General features: G+C 44.5%; 1 protein-coding gene across 1 annotated transcript; it reads right to left on the bottom strand.

Moving 5' to 3' along the window:
* Positions 1 to 4,438: 4,438 nt before the first annotated feature.
* On the bottom strand, positions 4,439 to 11,641 carry LOC135910194 (uncharacterized). Its single transcript, XM_065442246.2, has 5 exons — positions 11,543 to 11,641; positions 9,700 to 9,851; positions 7,881 to 7,954; positions 7,043 to 7,123; positions 4,439 to 4,575 (listed from the first exon to the last, which is right to left on the bottom strand). Exons 1-5 carry the CDS (start codon positions 11,639 to 11,641, stop codon positions 4,448 to 4,450), a joined length of 534 nt encoding a protein of 177 aa, XP_065298318.2. The 3' UTR covers positions 4,439 to 4,447.
* Positions 11,642 to 20,474: the final 8,833 nt, after the last annotated feature.

Here is a 20,474-nt window from a genome sequence, read left to right as displayed (position 1 = left end):
TAACGATTGTCTACAGCTTTTGAGAGAGATTTACCTAGAAAATACCGTTTGCGTTGAATGGGGAGGGGTGAGTAGTGAGGAGAAAGTTCATATCAACAAGGGACTGAAGCAGTAATGCCCTTTATCCCCGATGCTGTTTATGATGTACATGGTGAGGATGGAGAGGGTGCTAGAAGGAAATAATACAGGGTTTATTATCTTATACAAACAGGCGGGTTCAGTAGTATAGCAGCAACTCCCAGGTTTATTTTATGCGGACGACATTCTGTTGCTAGCTAACAAGCAAAGTGATTCGCAATGTCTGGCTAATATCTGTCGACAGGAAGGCAACAATTCAGGTTCGAAATTTAGTGTTAGAAAGTCAGACATTATGGTATCCAATGAAAACAGTGGACAGCGGAGAGAGGCCCTAGAAATACCTCGGGTAACAAAATGTAAGTGCATTGTTATATCGATAAGCGAAGGCAATAATTATGCGGAAACAAAGCAGAAAGTCATAACAGTAAAGGGGAAGAGAAATGCAGCCATAATGAAGCCCAGAGCGCTATGGGGATACAGTAGGTATGAGGTCCTCCGATGTATGTGCAAAGGTGTAATGGTTCCAGGATTTACTTTTGGAAATGCGGTTGTTTGCTTTAAATCAAGGGTACAATCAGGACTTGACGAGAACCAAAGGTCAGTGGGTCGCCTCGCGTTTTGCGCTCACGGAAGACTACAAATGAAGCTGTGTAGGGTGATATAGGCTGGACTAGTTTTGAAGTGAGGGAAGCTCGCAGTAAAATTGAGTATGAAGAAAGGCTGAGGAATATGGAAAAAAGTAAATGGGCTGGGGGAGTTTTCAGGCATCTGTACAGGAAAAACATTGATTCACAGTGGAAGAAAAGAACTAGGAAGCTTACCAGCAAGCATGCGACCTGTAGGGTGGGCAACACAGCAACAAAGAAGGTCAAGCGGAAAGTCAGAGAGGCTGAAATAATCTCATGGGTGGCGGCAATGGAAAAGAAACCTGCATGAGTAACTACTTAAGAGGAAAAAACAAAATCAGGAAAGAAATAATTTATAATTCAAAGGGAATCTCATTACTTTTCGAAGCGAGATCGTGATGCCTTAGAACACGCACCTATAAAGCGAGATATAAGAAGGAATAAGAAGCATGTGCTTGCTGCGGTAAAGCTAGGGAAACGACGAAGCATGTTTTATTAGAATGTGAAGACGTCTACCGAGCGGTCTATTTAAGCACCACTGGCCTCCTCTAAGCTCTTGGGTTCAGTGGGAGCAGTGGTAAAGCAAACATGTCCGCAATAAGCATTAGTAGGAGGCGATTGGATGATTGGTGGAAGAAAAGTAGGGAAACGACAAAAGACGGAGACGTACAAAAGCACACTTCGCAATAGGGGATCAGAACATTTGGGCGTGGTAGTTCATAGTGCTTTTTTTTCTTTTTTTCTTTTTATAATCTTGGTAGGACGTTAGGCAGTATAATAGCAAGAGCTTGGTCGCACAACCCACCTCCACGTTCCAAAGGGGACGCTCACAACATCCATCCATCCGTCCATCCCTCCATATAGCCATCCGTCCATCCATCCATCCATCGGAGGAAAGCTGACCATTCTTCTTCAACTCGCCGGACCTCTTCCTCACATGTGTCACCGGCAAGTGAAGAGGAACAGGATAACCGACGCTCGCGGTTTGGAAGACGGAGCTATGTCGTGGTGCATCCAGAGACAGCTGGAGATCCAGTCGGGAAGCGGAAACCCCCGGCCGACGTCTGCGGCGGTAGACCGACAGAGGGTGGAAGTCCGTCAGGATCTTGGGCAGCGAGATATCACCAGCCCGACGCGTCCTCAGATCGGGATTTTGGCGAGCACGCCACCGATAAGCCTCGTGCATTAAATTTATTGATGTATAAATTTGTAGCACGCACAATAGTCGAGGACTCAGTGGAGGTGGACACACGTGCGCTCGCTCACAACTGTTCATTTTTCCATAGACACAGAAGTTAATAGCGCCAGCTATCTGCACTGAGTATGTGCAACACGCCTCCTCAATTTTTATATAAACAGATTACAATGGTTCACGCAGTATTGAAGCATACAAATTATTTGCCAGTGATAGCAACCAATGGCTGACTGATGCATTGTTCAGGAAACAGCATAATATGTAACGCTTCTGTAATTTCACGTGTTAGTTTATATTTATCTGCAAACAAAATATCAGTGTCAAAAACACCAGTTCACAATGACGTAGGTTGCAGTGGTTAGACAAATGCGAATTATTTTCTTTTCTGACGGAATGTTGACGTTCTTTTTGACGACTGTTTATGCACCGACCAGCTTGTCCTAAGTACACGTTGCCGCATGTTAACAGAATCCGGTACACTACACCTATTCTGCATTTTGTGAATTGTTGATCTCTTTAAAATCGCATATGTATTTTCCTTTTGTAATGTCAAACTTTTTGAAACCGACTTCAGAATGTTTGTTTTTATGTCGCGTCGCACCTCATGCCCCTGGTTCACGGTCGATCAGTTGTGGACGTTATCGCCGGTGAGCAGTCGAACCATACGTAAATGTACGCGGGATGGGGTTGTTGTCGCCCATCCCCTCTGTTTCCGAGGGCAAGTAAATACACTCCAACGTTTGACACTCTTTGATTTGGTACAGCAGTCAGTTTACATAGAATTTTTAATTTTATTTAGTAAGTGCCATTGGCAGTTTCCTATTGTATTCATTTGGTTTTGGAAAATATTGGGCTCGCAGATCTTCGGTTGCGTCAGTTTTGCATGTTCGCCAGGTTAAAATAATTTGCTGCATTTCACTTGTTTTTGCTGCGCAGTAACAATACTTCTATTTGTTTGCATATGCACCTGCTAGTTCAGCGCACACACGCTCACGTCTAGGAGGTTGTGACGCACTTAATGTGAGCGTTTTGATGTTGCTCTCAGAACAGAAATCTGCGAAATGCATTACACGACCGCACCACTAAGCTTTATTAGCGATGTTCACAGTGAGAGACAGTGAACGGCACCATTCGTGCCGTTTCACTGTCTCATAGAGCTGAAACTGCGTCAAGTGGGCACCATCTCGTAGAAGGCTATGCGTAATTTTCATAGGAGATTTTTTTCTTCCTCAAATGCTGTACTAGACAGCTAGAAAATTTTCTCACTCAAGAACGAAACAGATTCTCGCGATGTGTTTTGCTATTTACACACCGTTATCAACAGGCTGTTTTTTTGGTCAGGGGCCTCCAGGCGATCGCAAATTACCCCTGTGATGCTTCAGCCGGCTCTATTATGAAATAAAAAAATTAAGCTCTATGGTTTTACATGCTAAAATCACTAGTTGATTATGAGGCGCGCCGTAGTGGGTTAATTCCATTTTGTGAGCCGAAACCACAAAACCACGGGCTTCGAAATAATTTTGAGTAAACGCGGTTCTTTAAATTTCTGGGTACCCGGGCGCTTCTGCATTGCGCTCCCAGCGAAATGCGGCCGCCGCTGCTGGGATCGAGCCCGCGACCTCTTCAGCAGCGCGATGTCATAACTACTGAGCTACCACAGCCATGGCGGGCTTCATCATATTCCTGCATATATGCTGTTCTCATCACGTCACCTAATCCTGTGGTGCGCTTGACTCTGTCGTTTGCTTTCTGTTGGTAGCCAGCGTCGGTACATCGAATTCTACACCGGTTATCGGCTCTGCCCATTACACGACCTGACCAAGTACACTTCATTTAATCATAAATACGACATCAGCTATATCACTTTGCATTTTAATTAGCACCTCTGTGTCCCACTCTATTAAGGCTACTGGTACTACTTTCGTTCCATGGCGTGTTGCGCGATCCTTAACTTCATCTTAAACTTCTTTGTTGTCCTACAAGTCTCACCCCTCGTAAGTTAATAATGGTATAGTGCTCTTAGCTTACACATTAGGAGAAGCTGCCGCTTATGACTTGTCAGGGCCTGCCGTATGCGCTCCAACAATTTTTTTTTCTCATGACAATCTTCTTATGATCGAGACCCCAGTTGATACAGCAGATGTAGAACGAGATGCATGGATTTGGCATCTTGAGGACATGTGAAAGCAACGATTGCGAGCTTTTCCTGAAATCACGTGCGGATTCGACTTCGTGCAGCGTATACCATGTCTAAATTTATTGTGCTATTTCTTCCGTGTGGAGACATGAAACAACGGCACAGGCATACAATACGAAAGGGGTAATAAGCGCAAATAAAGCAAGCCGTTAAACATTTCCCTGTGCCCAACATGTCTTTATTAACTCACGTATGGCATTATACATTATTGACTCTTTCCAGTGCTAGTAAAAAGGAAGGAGAACCGCAGAGAAGCAATGCAATGCTGGTCTTCTAATTTCCAACTAGGGTACTTTTTGCACTATTTAATGTGGAATCACGAGTATTCGGCGAAGACAGGATAGTTCGTAGCTACGGAATAGAGCAGGACTCAGCTGGGTAAGCTGTGTAGTTGTTGGCCATGGTGATATTCATGTAAGTGCTCCAACAGGTTTCTTTCTGGGCTGTTGTGGCATCTTCGTAATACCAAAGAACGTCTCCTATTGCGCCGAAAAAAACATATTTCAGGACATGAGTGGTTTAGAGCACGCATAAAAGTAACGTGCGGTTCTTAATATAGTGCAGAAATCAAAATACAGCATGCAGTTCAAGTGGAAAAAGAAAGCCGGCGAACAGATTAGACGTTCCTTAATTTTACGCGATGGCGGTTTTCCTAGTTGGATTAGGAATGCGTATTATCTAAACACAATAACGCAAAAAAGAAAAATATACTTTGGCCTCACCTTCCTTTATTATGTGTTTGGCTAAAATATTGTTTTAGATTCCCGTTAAAACTCTTTCACTTGAGTTTCGTTTTTTCTAACAAAGCGCGCGCATGTTAAACATAGTTTGATAGTTAGAGAAAAAATACATTCCGCATGATAGTAGGCAAGTGTTTCTGAATGTTAGTACAGGCATAATGAACGTCTGCGTATCTATAGGTACTCGAAGCATGCTTCGAGAACCCATGCGCATGCTTGAACCTTGCGCGCTCGGAGGTGCGAGAGCCTGTACCACCCAATGAAGCAAGCGGCTTTTCAAGCAGCCAAGTCCTCCTAAGCAACTCTTTTGCATTCCCACCGTCAGTCGTCATGGCACTGATTTTCTCCTGGTATGTGCAGCCCCCGCAGGCTCTGTTTAGGCCTGTGTCGTGACGTTGAATTTTTTCTCACGTCCCACATAGTTTTTTTTTTCTTTTTGCAGCCAATGGCGTTTGTTGAAGAGCCGGTAGGTGACAGAAGGCCTGGGCGTCCTGACCGTGACGTCACCTGAGACGGACGACACCTTCATAGAAATGGTTTGCAAAACATGATCGCGGGAAACGTCATCCGCGTCCGTCGCTGAAATGTGTCGTTTGTTAGTTCATCAACGTGCCCGCGATATCAACCTCCGGCGCCCTCGATTCCTTGGCCAAATCCAACGACAGTGGCAGACGCCGCCACGTACAAAGAGCAAATCGCTGAACACTACAAGAACACCAAGGAAAGCCGCACTATTTTACCCCAACCTCATCCTTCACTCAACACGGAACAAACACATCTCATTCACAAAGTTCAAACAAACACTCTTCCCACCCCACTAATGTTCGACAACTTCGGTAGGCATAACACAGCTCACTGTCCGAACTGTCCGGAGATAAGGGCAGATACAGAACACATTCTGCACTCATGTAACACTGCCATCACTTCTCCTTCCTTTTATTACCCTTCCCTTCTTTCCTTAAGGGCTTTGCTTCACTCGGACTCGGTGGATCAACAACGGGCCATAGCGGAGTAAGCGCGCTTCTTTTCTGAACGTTAGCGTTGGCCTTAAATTAAGTTTTTTCGTCCTCCTATCAGGGGAGGAAAACCAGTGACCTAAGAGAGCACAAGCGCTCTTTTAGGACACTTGTTCTCAAGCAAGTAGCCGTTGCATACCCGTAGACTCGGTCACAAGTTGTTGAAGTACCCCATCGAGCATGTTTCCTCTTTTTGTTTACAAACTCGTGCATTAAGAAAGAAAAAACCACATCAATCTGAACGATAATTCGCCTTTCTTGCTACCACTTGATAGCTTACCGCCCAGTCATGTCAGCATAATAAAACATGGCAATCGATTATATTTACGACTGCATAGCATGTCAGCCAAACAGACATATTAATAAGAGCTCTGGCGTATCATTGAAGCTTGTGTCGCTATCTCGCTCCGCCTCCTGTGACATCACAGTACACCCTTTCCTTAACGCGTATTGCTTGTGCAATTTCTTTCCCTCTTTCTCTTCGGCGCTCTTTCCAGCGCAGTCCAACAACCCTAGCTCTCCAATAAGCTACAATAAACATAGCCATCCACAGAAGAAAATATATATAGGAGATGCCGGGGAGGAAAAGTCACTGTCAAACGTCTTGATGCCTGCCATTTGCACCGCCGATGAGCGGTATCCCCGTGCGGCTGATTGCAAGAAAAAGTAATGAAAAAGTGGCGACGGCTTCACAAAAGGTTGTACGAAACTACGCACCCACAAGGATATCGCGCATGCTTGCCAGGCACAAGCGACTCTTGAGTCGTAAAGCAGTAATACCTGTGTACTCAGTAGTGTCCACTAACGAGAATAGTTTAGCCCTATACTGAAGGCATAGCAATAGACTCGGGACCAGCGACAACGGGCGTCCGTTTTTAATACACTGACTGCAGTACCGAACTTTGAGGAGACTTCGCTGATAAGCCTTTGCCCCTAGATGTCCTGTACCTATAGATAAGAACAAGAAACATAAGAAGTTTTCTTCAGCTACCACTGTGGTTAATCTATATTTCGCAAACGTTCCCGCTTGTGCTGTTGCTTACGGAGAAAGTATGTAAACTTGGAACGTTTTCTTCAAAAAAAAAAACAGTTGGCGCATTTGCTACGGTTTCACATTATATAGCGTTCAAGGTTGACGCCACCCGTCTCTTTAGCTTACCAACGCAGAGTGCGCCGCGCGCTGCACTTACCATCAGGGCCTGCGCCAACCCCAAGTATGTCGCACGAAGCATAATCGCTGTACAGTACCACTTCTTCCACGCTGGCGTTGTCTGCAATTTAATGGCGGGCAGGAGACAATACAAGCGCGCATGATATAAGTGTACATAGTGCTCAGCGCAATTCTGAAAGAATGGGTGGCAATGCACGGGACACGTTCCGGACGTGAACCTTTCCCTTTTTTTGATATTAACGACGATGGTCAATGAGCTGTATACTCAAAGTTTTTTAGCTTGCCCAATATTCGCTGCCGAGAGTGCAGCGTGAAACAATTGCACGGTTAGATGATATGGAACAAAAGTGTCACCAGAAGCCCCGCAGAACGAGTTGGACTATTACCGGGAAAACATAGTAATGAAAGCCACTTGCGGTGTTTCTATAGACTCGTGGCATATTCACTCTGAATTCTCTAGTTTGCCTTCTTAGTAAACACAACGAGTAGTAATTATCGGAAAACTAATCGCATGTGTCTCTCACAGTTCTCTCCATAAAACTTCGTTTTACGCTACGTCCTCGCTTTCTGCTTCCGTTGTCACGCTGTAACACATTTTTCTTTTACTGTTCCTAAGCTCGTAAGCGCATGCATGGTAAATTCTACATAAACTTGCAGGGTGGAGAAAGTGTCGTGGAAAGAAAAAAATAAAATTCCTTAGAAGCTGCGCAAAATTACCAAGAAAACCCGGAAGGGTTTCGTTGCATCTTTGTGCTAGTGATGGATGGATGGCAATCCTTCCTATTCATTTTTAGACAAGTTTGCCGCGATTCAAAGGAGGTGCTATACTCTGGCGATAATGATCAGTGTATACTCACACTGGGGAAAGAAAACAGTCAGAGAATCAGAGCCAGGACTGCTTCCCGCGATCAGGGTCGTAGTCTCGTTGGTGCTGAAATATAGCAAAAATAATCAAATTGTGAAGCTTTGCACGTGTGAGCATGAACAATAAATATTTTATGCATACACGCTAGGAAAAAAATACTGATTTTATAAGAAGGCTATCGACACCATTAGTTACAAAAACAATGTTCTAGAAAAGGATACTGTTATCGGTTATCCTTAAAAATTAGTTGTGATATATGTGTTAAAAAAGTACATGGACATTTATTATTATGAGAAATGATTCATTCCTGTAATTGGGCTTTCTTGACGCTGATAATGTCACGTGGGTTCTTTAAGATTATGAAAACATGCAGTATAGAAATTGGTGAGTACTTAGCAAGGTAAGTATCTGGGAAACAATAGTGCTAATACGTCCCTTTCCGCTGCAATTTAAGCCAGGTGCTGGTGATAGCCAAGCAGTTAAGGCGTCGCCATTACGTGTCCCCCTCGTCTAGAAACTTCAACTACAAGGCATATTTTGGGTTAACAGTAAGTAAGACCTTAGGTTCAGGCTGCTGTGGAGGTCCATCTGTACTTTGCATTACACCGTCAACGAGCCAACAATCAACTCCTCAACTTAAGCTTGACTCTGGCAATATGGCGAAGAAGACCAAATGTTTACCCATCATCGTCACTGGAGATCGAATTCATGTGCACCTGGGAGCTGGACGTAGGCTATATTCACTGATCTATTGCATGACATTCGCGCTTACCAATTGGTGTGGGGTTCATTTTGCCACGCAGATTCTGACAGTGGCAGCGTCTGTGTCTGCATTTCAGAGACTACGGTAGGTGATACAGTTGAGAGGCAAGACGGCGTTGTGTGCAGCGCCAACAAGTTGATATCGGAAAGGACTCAACATCGATCATTCGATCTTGACAATATGACGGTGTCCGCCGTGAGGGCACTCTGCTGGCGCACTATATGACTTCACAGCTGGCTGACTTCACGTGGATGCTCTAGAACTACACCAGAGGGGTATGCACATTGCGATCTGTTGTCTTGCAGCACATGCCTTCACGTAGGAGGTGTGCTTACTTTGCTGTAAAATATCATGGTCATCTGCGTCCTCTCATTTTCCTCTAGGTAGAATAACATAATAGATACAATAACCCTCCGGACGACGCCTCTGCTTTTGTCATGTAAAAATGTTCTCCCTCTACATCGCTGTTGGTACAAAACTAGTGCGCTCGTTTAACGGTGATTACAGCTCAAAGCTGGGTTTGTTGTGTCTGTGCTTCTCGTTAAGCCTTCCTGCTATCGTCGTCCTATAGTCGCCAGCTTTTTTTTTTGTCACCATCGGGACAACTTCTTCATCCTTAACTTCATCGCCGCCTTAAGGCGAATGAATAAACAAAAATTTTGCCGCACAGGCATCAGTTCGATATTTAGCAGTATTGGTGGGCAATCTGTAGTGAGGATCCGGGGACCCACTAGCGCTTGGAAATAAGTGCGCAGTTTTATGTAGCAAGCCCAATATTAGAGTGGTGGCACCCGTACATGTATTTCTTTGGCCACACGAGTGAATGCCGAAACGAAAGGTGGCAAAGTTGTGTTCAGTCCAATGAAGGAATTGCCCCTATAAGAGGTGACGGTGTCCGTAATAAATGTTCAAATTAGCTGGGTTTGGTGAAGCCTACTTCGTTAACTTTTATTTTTGATTTTAGTGGATTTTAACTAAGTATTCCTAAGTTCTGATAATGTGTTTCCTTAAGAGAGGAAGACGTTATACGGGCCCCTGCTCTGCTTACAATGGTATCGAAGTGTTCTCTCTCCCAAGAAATATGTAGTCGGCAGTACGTCCGGCTTCATCCAGAGACTGTGGGATCATGACCACGCACGAGGACTCAGCAACCTCCGATGTGGTGCCTCCAAAGTACTTCGATTTGGATGACGAAATAACCTGATGAAAAGTAAAAGGAAATAATGCAGAAGAGAATGAACGAATAAATCTGAGAATACCTAAACCGTTCTTGTGAGTTGTGAATGCGAAAGCGTTAATGCCCAATCTCAAAGACGCTAAGCAGTCCTTCGAATTCTGAACTCCTCGAAGGCCAGCGAGCGCGTTGAGACGCTTGGCCAACGTCCCTTAGGTAGCACAATGTCAGCGCACGTCGATCTTTGACGTCATGCTGCCTTGCGCTTGACGTCACAGAATCTAATGCGGACGCTCCCGAGTAAACCACGGTGATCTTGACGTCATCGCTTTCGTCAGGTCGGGCTTGACACTGGAAATTTTGGTCCAAGTAGTATGGTGTCATAAAGCAAAGTGCACAGACCTCCTGTCTAGCAGGCGCTGGTTTAGCCCAGTTCTTATGACACTCTGCTTCTGAGCGTGGGGACCTAGGTTCGGAACTCACTAGCGCCAACATTTTTCCTTTCGAGTTTATTTTTAAATTTATACATTTACTTCTTTATAGCGATTACCGAGGCAAAGTTAGCACGCAAGTGAGAGTGTGCGCGGACAAGGAACGTGAGGATAAATAACACAAGCTTTCGAGAGCGAGGCGGACATGGGGTTTCGGCGATGGCCTCTCCCCTCACGCAACACACGGCGCGCCAGCGCTGCAGAAGGTGCACCATTTCGCTCGCTCTGCTTTGTCGAGGCGCTCACGTCACGTGGCATCGCAGCCAATGTGCACTTAGGTGCCGTTTCGCTGCTACAGACAACGGCTCTTTCGCTCAATGGGTCATTTGATGCTTTCGAATCAAAAACACTCCAAGACTGGCACACTTTTTCTTTTTCCGCAATGATTGACGACCGGATGGTAATAATGTGAACAATACTGATTAAAAACACGCTCAAAGAATTCGCCTTGCAGCTGCACGGTAGTACAAATATTGCGAAATATTCCTCCGTGTTCACGATTATCTCATTTCGTGCACGCATACACACGCATCTGGCTTCACAGGCATTAAATATGCTGTTTGATGCCGGGACGATCGAGAAAGGTGATGTAGCTTTCACACAGTGTTGGGAACCCGAGAAACTATTAACTCTATAAACCGAAGCAGTCCTAACGTCAGTATATATACGATGAAACAATCTCAGTGTTCTTGTAAGCGATGATGGTGTAATATGGTGAAGCATGAAGTTAAAGGAAGTGGATGAAATTATGTCAGGTAATTTGTTATTAAATCCACTGAACTCAGCTTCTGTTCCCGGCGTGTAGGCTATATGCTAAGAGGATATATAATTGGGCGAGTTCGTTCAACTTTATTATGACAACCTCGCAAAAGCAACGATGACACAGAGACACTTCTTTCCTTTGTACTCATTTTCTCGGTGTCGCCATTGCTTATGCACTGCCCTCGTTATGAAGAATATATTTACATCGCCTATGACATCCCGAATGGCGCCCCTCCGCAACTGCATTAGTGACTCATGGCACGTAAAGGCAGCTGTACAAAACGCGCGCAAAACACGTTCGAGATATGTTCGCATACAATTCTTGACCATGAGTCGCACCAAGGAGTACCGGTTTCGGTCATTATAACGCACTAGGAACACCCGAACTTTACAAATACTGTAAATCATTCATATGCGTCAAGTGCACTATTAAGTGTACCGTTCCTTTCCGAAGAGTCACCCACCTGATAGGCATCGCAGTTTTCGTTGTTAGTGCCACAGTACGTGCCGCTGGCAGCGCCTTTCGTGGCAGCGAGCGCCAGCGTCACCACCAGAAACCACATCGTGTATCACGTGTGTACTGTTGTTTCGATCGGATGCCGTCGGTTTACAAGAGGTGCAGTATTTACGCGAGATCACCGTAACAGAGGTGCACCCCTTCGGCGCACTGCTTCGTTTTATTGCGCCGTGTTTTTCTGGCTTGTTCCTATACATATACGGCGTAAACGGCGCTCAAAAATACAGGAAGGATACCTCGTGCTTTCCGAGAGGCACGCGTGCGGTATAGAAGGCTTTGAATCTTGATATTAAGCAGCGTTGATAAAAAAAGAAACAATAAAAAAACACACAACAGCACGAACTTGCAGTAAGGTTAAAATTTATGAAGTTGCTTTCAAAAACGTATTCATTTCCTGCCACGTACTCTTTTTGATTCCTAAAATCCAGCCTAAGCACGTTGGAAACCGCGCCAGTTGCACCACGGGATAAAACAACGCCGTGAACTGAAGGGAAGGTGAGCGAGCTCAAAACACATAGACGCAGCTGCACACCAGAGTTCCATGCTGTGTCCGTGTTTTTCAAGCTGTTACATTTAGTAGCACAAAAGCAAAACGCCCACGCATCCGCTCCAGAGAGAAAGTGCGAAACTACGCAGCACTGGTGACACATTGGTGTTGCATTCCGCAAACACTATTTTCGAGCGCAGGCACTCGGTACTAAAGCTGGAATTTTGGCTCTGGCAATTTGCGTGTATCGTGCAGGGTGCATGTCTCCATCCGTACATGCGCACTTTGAAGCACTTTCTGCAATGATCGAAACACAAGCGTTAGAAAATAACTGAAACGAATAGAGGCACCACCATAACGTAAAATTGAGTGTTCGATGAAAGGAGAACGGCTGCCGTCTACCGCAGTGGTACATAAAGTAACGTATGTGTACCAAAGCACTCCATTTATACATGGTGTGCCCACTGACTTGGATTAAGTTATTTAAAAAAATATACACTGAGGTGCAAACATAGGACAATGTTGCGTCAGCGGTCGTCGTCAGGTAAAGTGCGCAATGTTTTTCTATAATCCTGGATGAAAAGCCTAGCAGCCCACCAAAATGCACTACACTGTAAATGGAAATAAGCCGAAAAGGGCATATTAAGGGGTATGACCTCCCTTGAGACTCCACGCCAGGAAAATCGTCCTTCCATACAGTGATGTAGAAATGTTCAGGGTCCTCCATTTCGCTCCCCTGCACAATGGGGATGAAAGAAGGAGGAACAGCGTCAATATTACACCCTTCTTAATAGGGAGGTTAGAAGACAGACGACTGCCGCCAACGGAATCGTATTTATTATTTTATGCGTTATATTATTTTATTTTACAGACCTTTGGGAAGGAAACGAGCAATGAGAGATGTATTGCCCAACGGTATCTTGTATTTTTTATTTCTGCAACATTAAACATTTCCAGAGTGCAAGCGAAATTCTTTAAGGCGATATAATAGACGATTTGTTCGGGTCATCAACCATTATGTCCTGTCGAGCTGCAAGAACGTCGCCCACACCTGACTTCGGAAGCGGTACCATGCAAAACTTCGACGGCTTCGGCTGCATAATGGCCTTGCTTCTGTTGGTTTTCCCATGAACTAAAACTGAAACTGAAGTCAAAACACGCAAAGTGCCACTGTCATCGGCGCTGATCAAAGCACCCGTTTTGCCCTTCGCCGTATATGCGTGTGGGTCTGTATGTGTGCTTGCGAGATGATTTTGGCGACCATCCGAGAGTGTTTCGCGTACTGTGAACCTTTTAACATATAACAACTATCTGCGCCAGTGCGCAGCACGGCGGTTAGTGGCTGCCGCGAAGCCATCGCCTTGTCGTGATCTGTGTACTACAATGCCCTTCTCTGGTTCTCCGCGCGGCCATGCTCCTGCATTCGCTACTGCACCGCCATATGAAAGCGGCTAGTGAAACCTCATCCATAGTCCTAACAAAATCGGAGCGCGCACGGCGTCGACTGCTTTGGAAACGGCGCGTTTCGTACTACCGCTTGTCCAGTTGCCTTTTCTTTCACGCGAGATTTTCAGCATTTCTGCATTTGGTCAACCTTGTGAAATAAGCTTCAAACTGCATGCATTTTCATTGCGAAATCTGCACCAGCACTGTGTTGTAGCAAATTGTCTATGCATTAAACATTTTGCACATTAGAAATCGCAGTTTCAGGCAGTTACAGCATGCATTTTGTTTCTGTATGCAGACACTAACTGGGTTTTCAAGTCGTGCGTATTGTATAATTTTGACCAGTGCTGAAAAGGACAAATCCAATAAATTCATAGGCCTGCAACTTTAATTTGTCTCCTTGGTCACCCCGCAGGGGCGTCTGCGTCAGCAGGCGTTTGGTGTGTTCCTACACCACGTACCCGAGTACATGAGGGTTGGACCCTCCCGCGTGTAGCTGTGCGCGGCTTAGTCGTGTCCGGGGAAAGGGGGATCCTGGGGGTTGAGCTGATGCCGGGTGTTTGGACCTTTAAGACCCCTCCGCGGAGTCAACACACCTCTTCGGCCTCGGCTTCACATAGACGGCACCTCCAGACTGACATACCTGGAGGAAATCGGCAGTCGCCTTTTCCTGTCCTCCTCTTCAATCTTCGTCTTTCTCTCTCGCCGTTTTCATCTTTCCTGTCTTCTCTTCACTTGTCCTCACTTCCGTTTTCTGGGCGGCAAGGGTTAACCTGGTGTAATTATCCAACCTTGGGCATTTTATATTCAGTTCAGTTTTATTCCTTAAAGGCCCCCATTTCAGGGGGTGTTACATAAGGGGTGGGATTACATTTGTAGTGAGGAAAACAAACAGCGATGGTGATTTAACATTGAAGGTGATCTGTTACGCGTTCTTGAAATGCAGGTGTTGAAGCGATGGCGACGATGTCATGGGGTAGGCCGTTCCAGTCCGTGGCTGCTCGAGGAAATAATGAAGCTGAAAACGTAGTAGTACGTGATAGTGGGCGGGCAACTTTAAGGGGATGACTGGTGCGGTGAGATATGCGTGATGCGCCGGCGATATACGGTGCTTGATTGAGAGGAGAATAAAAGAATTTGTGATAAAGGGTGAGGCTAGCAATGCGACGACGAAAAGAGAGGGGTGGCAGTCCGGATGTAGCTTTCAAGGATGAAACACTGACGTCATATGAGTATGAGGAATGAATGAATCGGGCAGCACGATTCTGCACAGCTTCCAATGCGGTGATTAGATATGCTTGATTAGATATGCTGCTATATGGTGATTAGATATGCTGCTATCACAGAACGCCTGTGATAGCAGACAAAAATGTCTGCTATCACAGGCGTTCTGTCTCGATGTCGGCGTCTTCTTCCAACCAAAGCAAAACTGAACATTTATTATGCCTTATTTTTTTCCCATTTAAATTACTGTAGCTTAGTGTGGGCGACTACAGGAAAGACAAACATTATGAAAATCCTTTCTTTGCAAAAGAAAATGATTCGGCACATTGACAACATGGGTTATCTGGAGACAACGCGGCCAGCGTTCTTAAAGCATAAAAGTATAAAAATAGAATATTTCTACACGTTTCGCCTTCTAAATTCATTTTATTTCTCAAATACTGCCTTCAAAAATTTCCTAGTGTCTACTGCATCTTTGACACCAAAATTCAATTCTTCCAATACAAGAAATAGTGATACACGGTATGTCCCGTGGTTTCGTAATAAATATAGCCTACAGTCATTAAAACATAATCTACCACATATATTAAATAACTATAAAGGTACATATACCTCTTCATCGAAGGAACTGCGAATGCATTTTGTAAACATGTGATAAGTGATTGTTTATCGTTCTTTCAGAGGCAACTGTACGCGTTACTGATTTTGTAACCCATACACATGTAATTCTATCTTCTGGTGTATCGAATGTGTTTTTTTTAGACTGTATTATCTACTCTCTATAACAGAGCGACTTGGATTAGTCTTATTATTAATCCTTACACACATATTTCCATTTTTTTCTGATGTATCAATTATGTTTTTTTCTCTTTTAGTCTTTATATTTTTTTCGGTCTTGTTATTGTGCATTTATGTAATTAATTTATTCTGAGTGTCTAACAATGTTACAATTTTGATGCAACCACCATGTATGCCTTGTAATGGACCATCGGCCTAGTCAAGCTGTTTTCCAACAGCTTTTAGCCTATGGTATCCACCAGAACACTTGTACTTCTGGAAATAAAAATTGAATTGAAATTGAATTGAATTGAAAAATTGATGTGGGCTCCAGATGGGGGATGCATATTCTAATTTGGGTCTTATAAGTGATTTATACGCGAGCAATTTAACATGTGGTGGGGCAAGACGAAGGTGGCGTTTTAGAAAACCGAGTGTTTTGTTTGATGCTGAAATGATGTTACCGACGTGAACCTGCCATGATAGATTAGAAGAGAGGGTGACTCCTAGATATTTATATGATTGTACTTGCTCAATCTGTGTGTTAGAAATTAAATAATGAAAGAGATATGGATTGTGACGACGAGTGAAGGACATGAGTATACATTTACTAGGATTGAGGGACATTAGCCAGTTATTACACCAATTTAGTACGCTGTTAAGCTCTGTCTGAAGAGTGTATTGATCGTAACAGTTATTAATGGTGCGATAAATAACACAACCATCTGCGAAAATTCGAATACTACAGGAAACATGCAGGGGCAAGTCGTTAATATATATTAAGAATAGGAGGGGACCGAGGACAGAACCTTGTGGGACGCCTGAAGTAACCGGGAGAGATGTAGAGAGATGGCCGTTAAGATAGACGGACTGAGAACGGTTAGTTAGGAATTCTTCAATCCATTTGAGAATATTAAGGGGTAGGTTCAGCTTTGAGAGTTTTAGTAATAGCCGGCGGTGGGGAACCTTGTCAAAAGCTTTAGCGAAATCAAGAAATATGGTGTCGGTCTGCATATTACGGTCTAGATTAGTGTGCAAGTCGTGAAGGAAAAGCGCTAGTTGGGTTTCGCAAGAGAGGCCCTTACGAAACCCATGTTGTGAAGGGTGAAAAAAATGGTTTCGGTCCAAGAAGTTTATGATTTGTGAGTAAATGACATGTTCCATGATTTTACAGGGCACACTAGTCAATGAAATGGGGCGGTAATTCAAGGGCGAGTCTCTGTTACCTGATTTGTAGACTGGAACGACCTTCCCCGTTTTCCAATCAAGAGGCAAAATTCCTGAGGAGAGTGACTGAGAAAATGAGACATAAATATGATGCGCAAATTGATTCCACATTTTTCAATAGTTTTGAATTAATCAGGTCCATACCAGCTGATGATGAAAGTTTCATATTATGAATTATGGATAAAATGCCTTGTTCGACGAACGTGACTGCCGGCATGGGGGTATCTAAGTTAAAGGGTGGTAATTGTGAAGGTGCGTCGAGTTCGGTAGTGAACACAGATGCGAATGCATGGTTAAATATATCTGCGCAGTCGTGGTCAGTCACCGCTTCATGTGAATAATTCGTCAGTTTAATATCGGGAGGATGTGTTGGGTTTAAAACTTGCCAGAATTGCTTGGGGTTTCTTATAAGTAAGTTAGGTAAGTCATTATGAGAAAATGAGTACTTGGCGTTACGAACAGAAAGTAGGTAAGATTTTTCGGCCTCGAAGTATTTTCCCCATGCAGCAGGCGTGTCGTTTCGTTTGGCGGTACGAAACAATCGTTTCTTTTTGTTTTCGAGTCGTTTTAAGTGCTGGGTAAACCATGGTTTATTGCGATTAGTATGAAAGGTAATCCTTGGTACGAACATATTAGTGAGATGATTTAATATGTTCTTGAATATTAGCCAGTTTTCATGAATTGAGCGAGTGTGAAATGCGGATGCGTATTCAGGAAAAAAGGTGTTAAGTTCTTCAGTTATTGCATTATAGTTACCCTTATCGTAGAGTTGTATCGTTTTATCGGATGTCAGTTTTTGAGTCGAGGTAAATGAGAATAAAGCATGCATGATTTGTGATCGCTGATTTCAGGAAGGCAACTGATGGATGAATAATTCTCGGGGCTGCTTGTTAGTATGAGGTCGAGCGTGTTTGCTGATTCTCGTGAGACATGGGTTGGTTGGGAAATTAATTGAGTGAGGTTAAAATTTAAACAGACATCGATGAAGTTCTTCTCCTCTGCATGACACGTTATTGTGGAACTAGCTATGTTCTGCCAATCAATATCCGGGTAATTAAAATCACCAAAAAGAAGAATACGGGCATTTGGATATGTGCGAACAAGTTTATGAAGGATGTTGTTCAAATGACGTGGGAAGTCTGGATTAGTCTGGGGGGGGCCTGTAGCAAACGCCAAGCAGAACTGTTACGGGGGGAGCGCAGCAGATGAGCCATATGGCTTCAATGTCGGATGCGACGTCAACAACAGAGCATGATATGCCTCGATGAATGGCAACGAGAACACCACCCCCCCGTTTGCCTTTTCCATCGTTTCGATACACTTCGAAATTGGGTAAATCGGCCAAAATTTCCGTATCCGTTACGTCACTATTTAGCCAAGTTTCTGTTAGTATTAGTATGTTGCTCCCGGATGACGACATGATGTTTGATATGAGTTCGCGCTTTGGAAGAAGACTACAGATGTTAGTGAATATTATCGAAAACGAGAGAACATTGTGCGGTGGAGCGGGTCGACGATTTGTTAAAGTTTTGTGACGGGACAATTGCTATGCTATTTCCTTAACGGCTTGGGATTATGCGTCAAATACATAGCGTTTTGAGCTGATGTGCAGGGTTTTGAAGCGCAAGGAGTACTTGTTAGAATTGGCTTTGGCAAACACTAACAACTGTTTACGCGCGTGTCGAACGGTGCGGGAGAAGTCCTCTCCAATACTGTAGCTTGTGTCTTTCAATTTACGGCCATTTGATAGCAGTGCCTCTTTGGTTTTATGAGATAGGAATTTTACGATTACGGGACGAATTCGATCGGCTGAATGATTTCCGAGGTGATGCGCTCTTTCAATGTCGTTAGGTTCCAAGGTTATATCAAGATTTTTGCGTCATATTAAGATTTTTGCAATTTTTGCAATTAGGTTATAATGGCGATGCATGGCTGGTGTCTGCAGTCTTCCAACCTTGTAGCGTCCCCTCATTGGGCTCAGTGGTGGGTGGCCACCATCGCCGCCGAATTTTCCATTTTTTATGGCTGAAGCTTTTCCTCTATTACCTGATCGCTCCCTGAAGAGGGGCGCACCGATGAACAATTCAACTTTTTCATGCAACCGAAAGTGTCCTTTCCTAAATACCGCGTTGTCCACAGTCAGCACGAAACGAAGACAATCCGAAAGATATCACCATTTCTTGTAGCCAAATCTATCACTGAAGCAATAGGCCCAGGTTATAAAGTAACGAAGAAGTTCGCGACAAGCCACAATATGACAAACTCTCAAAACTTGTAGCGCTTGGGGACATTCCCATTTCTGTAGGACCCCACAGGTCGATGAACACAGTGCGCGGTGTCATTTCGGAAGACGACCTTATCGAACTTACCGAAAGTGAATTACTAGAAGGATAGCAAAAACAGGACGTCGTTAAGGTGCAAAGGATAAAGGAATTAAGGTACAAAGGAATTCCAAGAGGCGCGCAAACGCTTCTCCGTCAATCAATCTAGTCCATCCTACACCGATGTGGCGCGCCGGGAGGCAGCGCTACATCCTTCGGCGGCCGCCCAAGTCACACGGAGTGTGACGGCAGTCACGCCATCAGCCCCTCCCTCCTTCCGGCTGGAACATCCAGCGCTGTACCGGCTCACGCAAAGGAGGACCAGCAGACCCTCGGGCCTGTTGAATGAACGGCCACTGCCCAAGCAGATCGGCCCAACATTCCCGCGAAAATGCCCGTCGCGCGGGCAGTATCCACCGCCTCAGATGAGGTAATGGATACGAGCACAAATCCGGCGTCTCAGACGCCCAAGGAACGGCGCAGCTCCCTCGAGCGTGCCGGGAAGAGAGAGCTCGCATAAAGGGGCCTGGAAAGGCCTTGTTAGCTGAGCTATATTTCTTAGACACACAGCACAGAACACATACATTATGGATACAAAGATAATACAATGGAATGTCAGGGGTTTACTCTACAACCAAGACGACATTAAGGAACTCTTGCATAAGTACAGTCCAAAGGTACTGTGTGTCCAAGAAACACTTCCTAATCCTTCACGCACGAACTTTCTCCGACAGTATGCCGTTTATTGAAAAGACCGCAACGACGCTCTCGCCTCGCCTGGCGGTGTGGCAATAACAGTAGATAAGGATGTTGCTTGCCGGCAACTACAGCTTAAAACACCCCTAGAGGGAGTTGCAGTCCGTGCGGTACTGTTTAATAAGTTGATCGCAATTACCTCTGTATACATCCCCCCGAACTACCAACTTTCAAAAACAGAATGTCACACTTTTATCTATGAACTGCCCGAACCCTACATTGTTGTTGCAGATATTATTGCACACAACACCCTTTGGGGAAGCCGTCGTTGTGATACCAGAGGACGTTTAGTTGAAAACTTCCTCTTACCTACAGATGATTGCTTGCTAAATGGGAAAGAACCTAAATTTTACAATGCCGCAAAGAAAACATTTTCATCTATCGATTTAAGCATCACATCGAGTTTACTCTTGCCGCATCTGGAGTGGAACGTGATTAAGAATCCCTATGGGAGCGATCATTTCCCCATTGTCATAAAACTAACAAAAGCTGATGAGTGCTATCCACATGTCTCCCGGTGGAAAGTCGATTGTGCCGACTGGACACGATACAGGGAGCCGACACATTTGACTTGGAATGACATCTGTAATCTCTCTATCGAAGATGCAGTGGCATATTTCACGGCGTTCATAGTTGATGCG

The sequence above is a fragment of the Dermacentor albipictus genome, chromosome 8, assembly GCF_038994185.2.
Source record: "Dermacentor albipictus isolate Rhodes 1998 colony chromosome 8, USDA_Dalb.pri_finalv2, whole genome shotgun sequence".
In the NCBI taxonomy this organism is placed as follows: Eukaryota; Metazoa; Arthropoda; class Arachnida; order Ixodida; family Ixodidae; genus Dermacentor; species Dermacentor albipictus.
This window is presented reverse-complemented; position numbering and strand designations above follow the sequence as displayed.

What these genes read in the sequence shown, in the direction of transcription:
- LOC135910194 (XM_065442246.2), bottom strand. Translation starts at nt 11,641, where the DNA reads ATGTGGTTTCTGGTGGTGACGCTGGCGCTCGCTGCCACGAAAGGCGCT. An exon ending in AAAACTGCGATGCCTATCAG is followed by an intron (nt 9,852 to 11,542) that starts GTGGGTGACTCT and finishes ACTTTTCATCAG; the next exon opens with GTTATTTCGTCATCCAAATC. An exon ending in GGTTGGCGCAGGCCCTGATG is followed by an intron (nt 4,576 to 7,042) that starts GTAAGTGCAGCG and finishes TCGGCGCAATAG; the next exon opens with GAGACGTTCTTTGGTATTAC.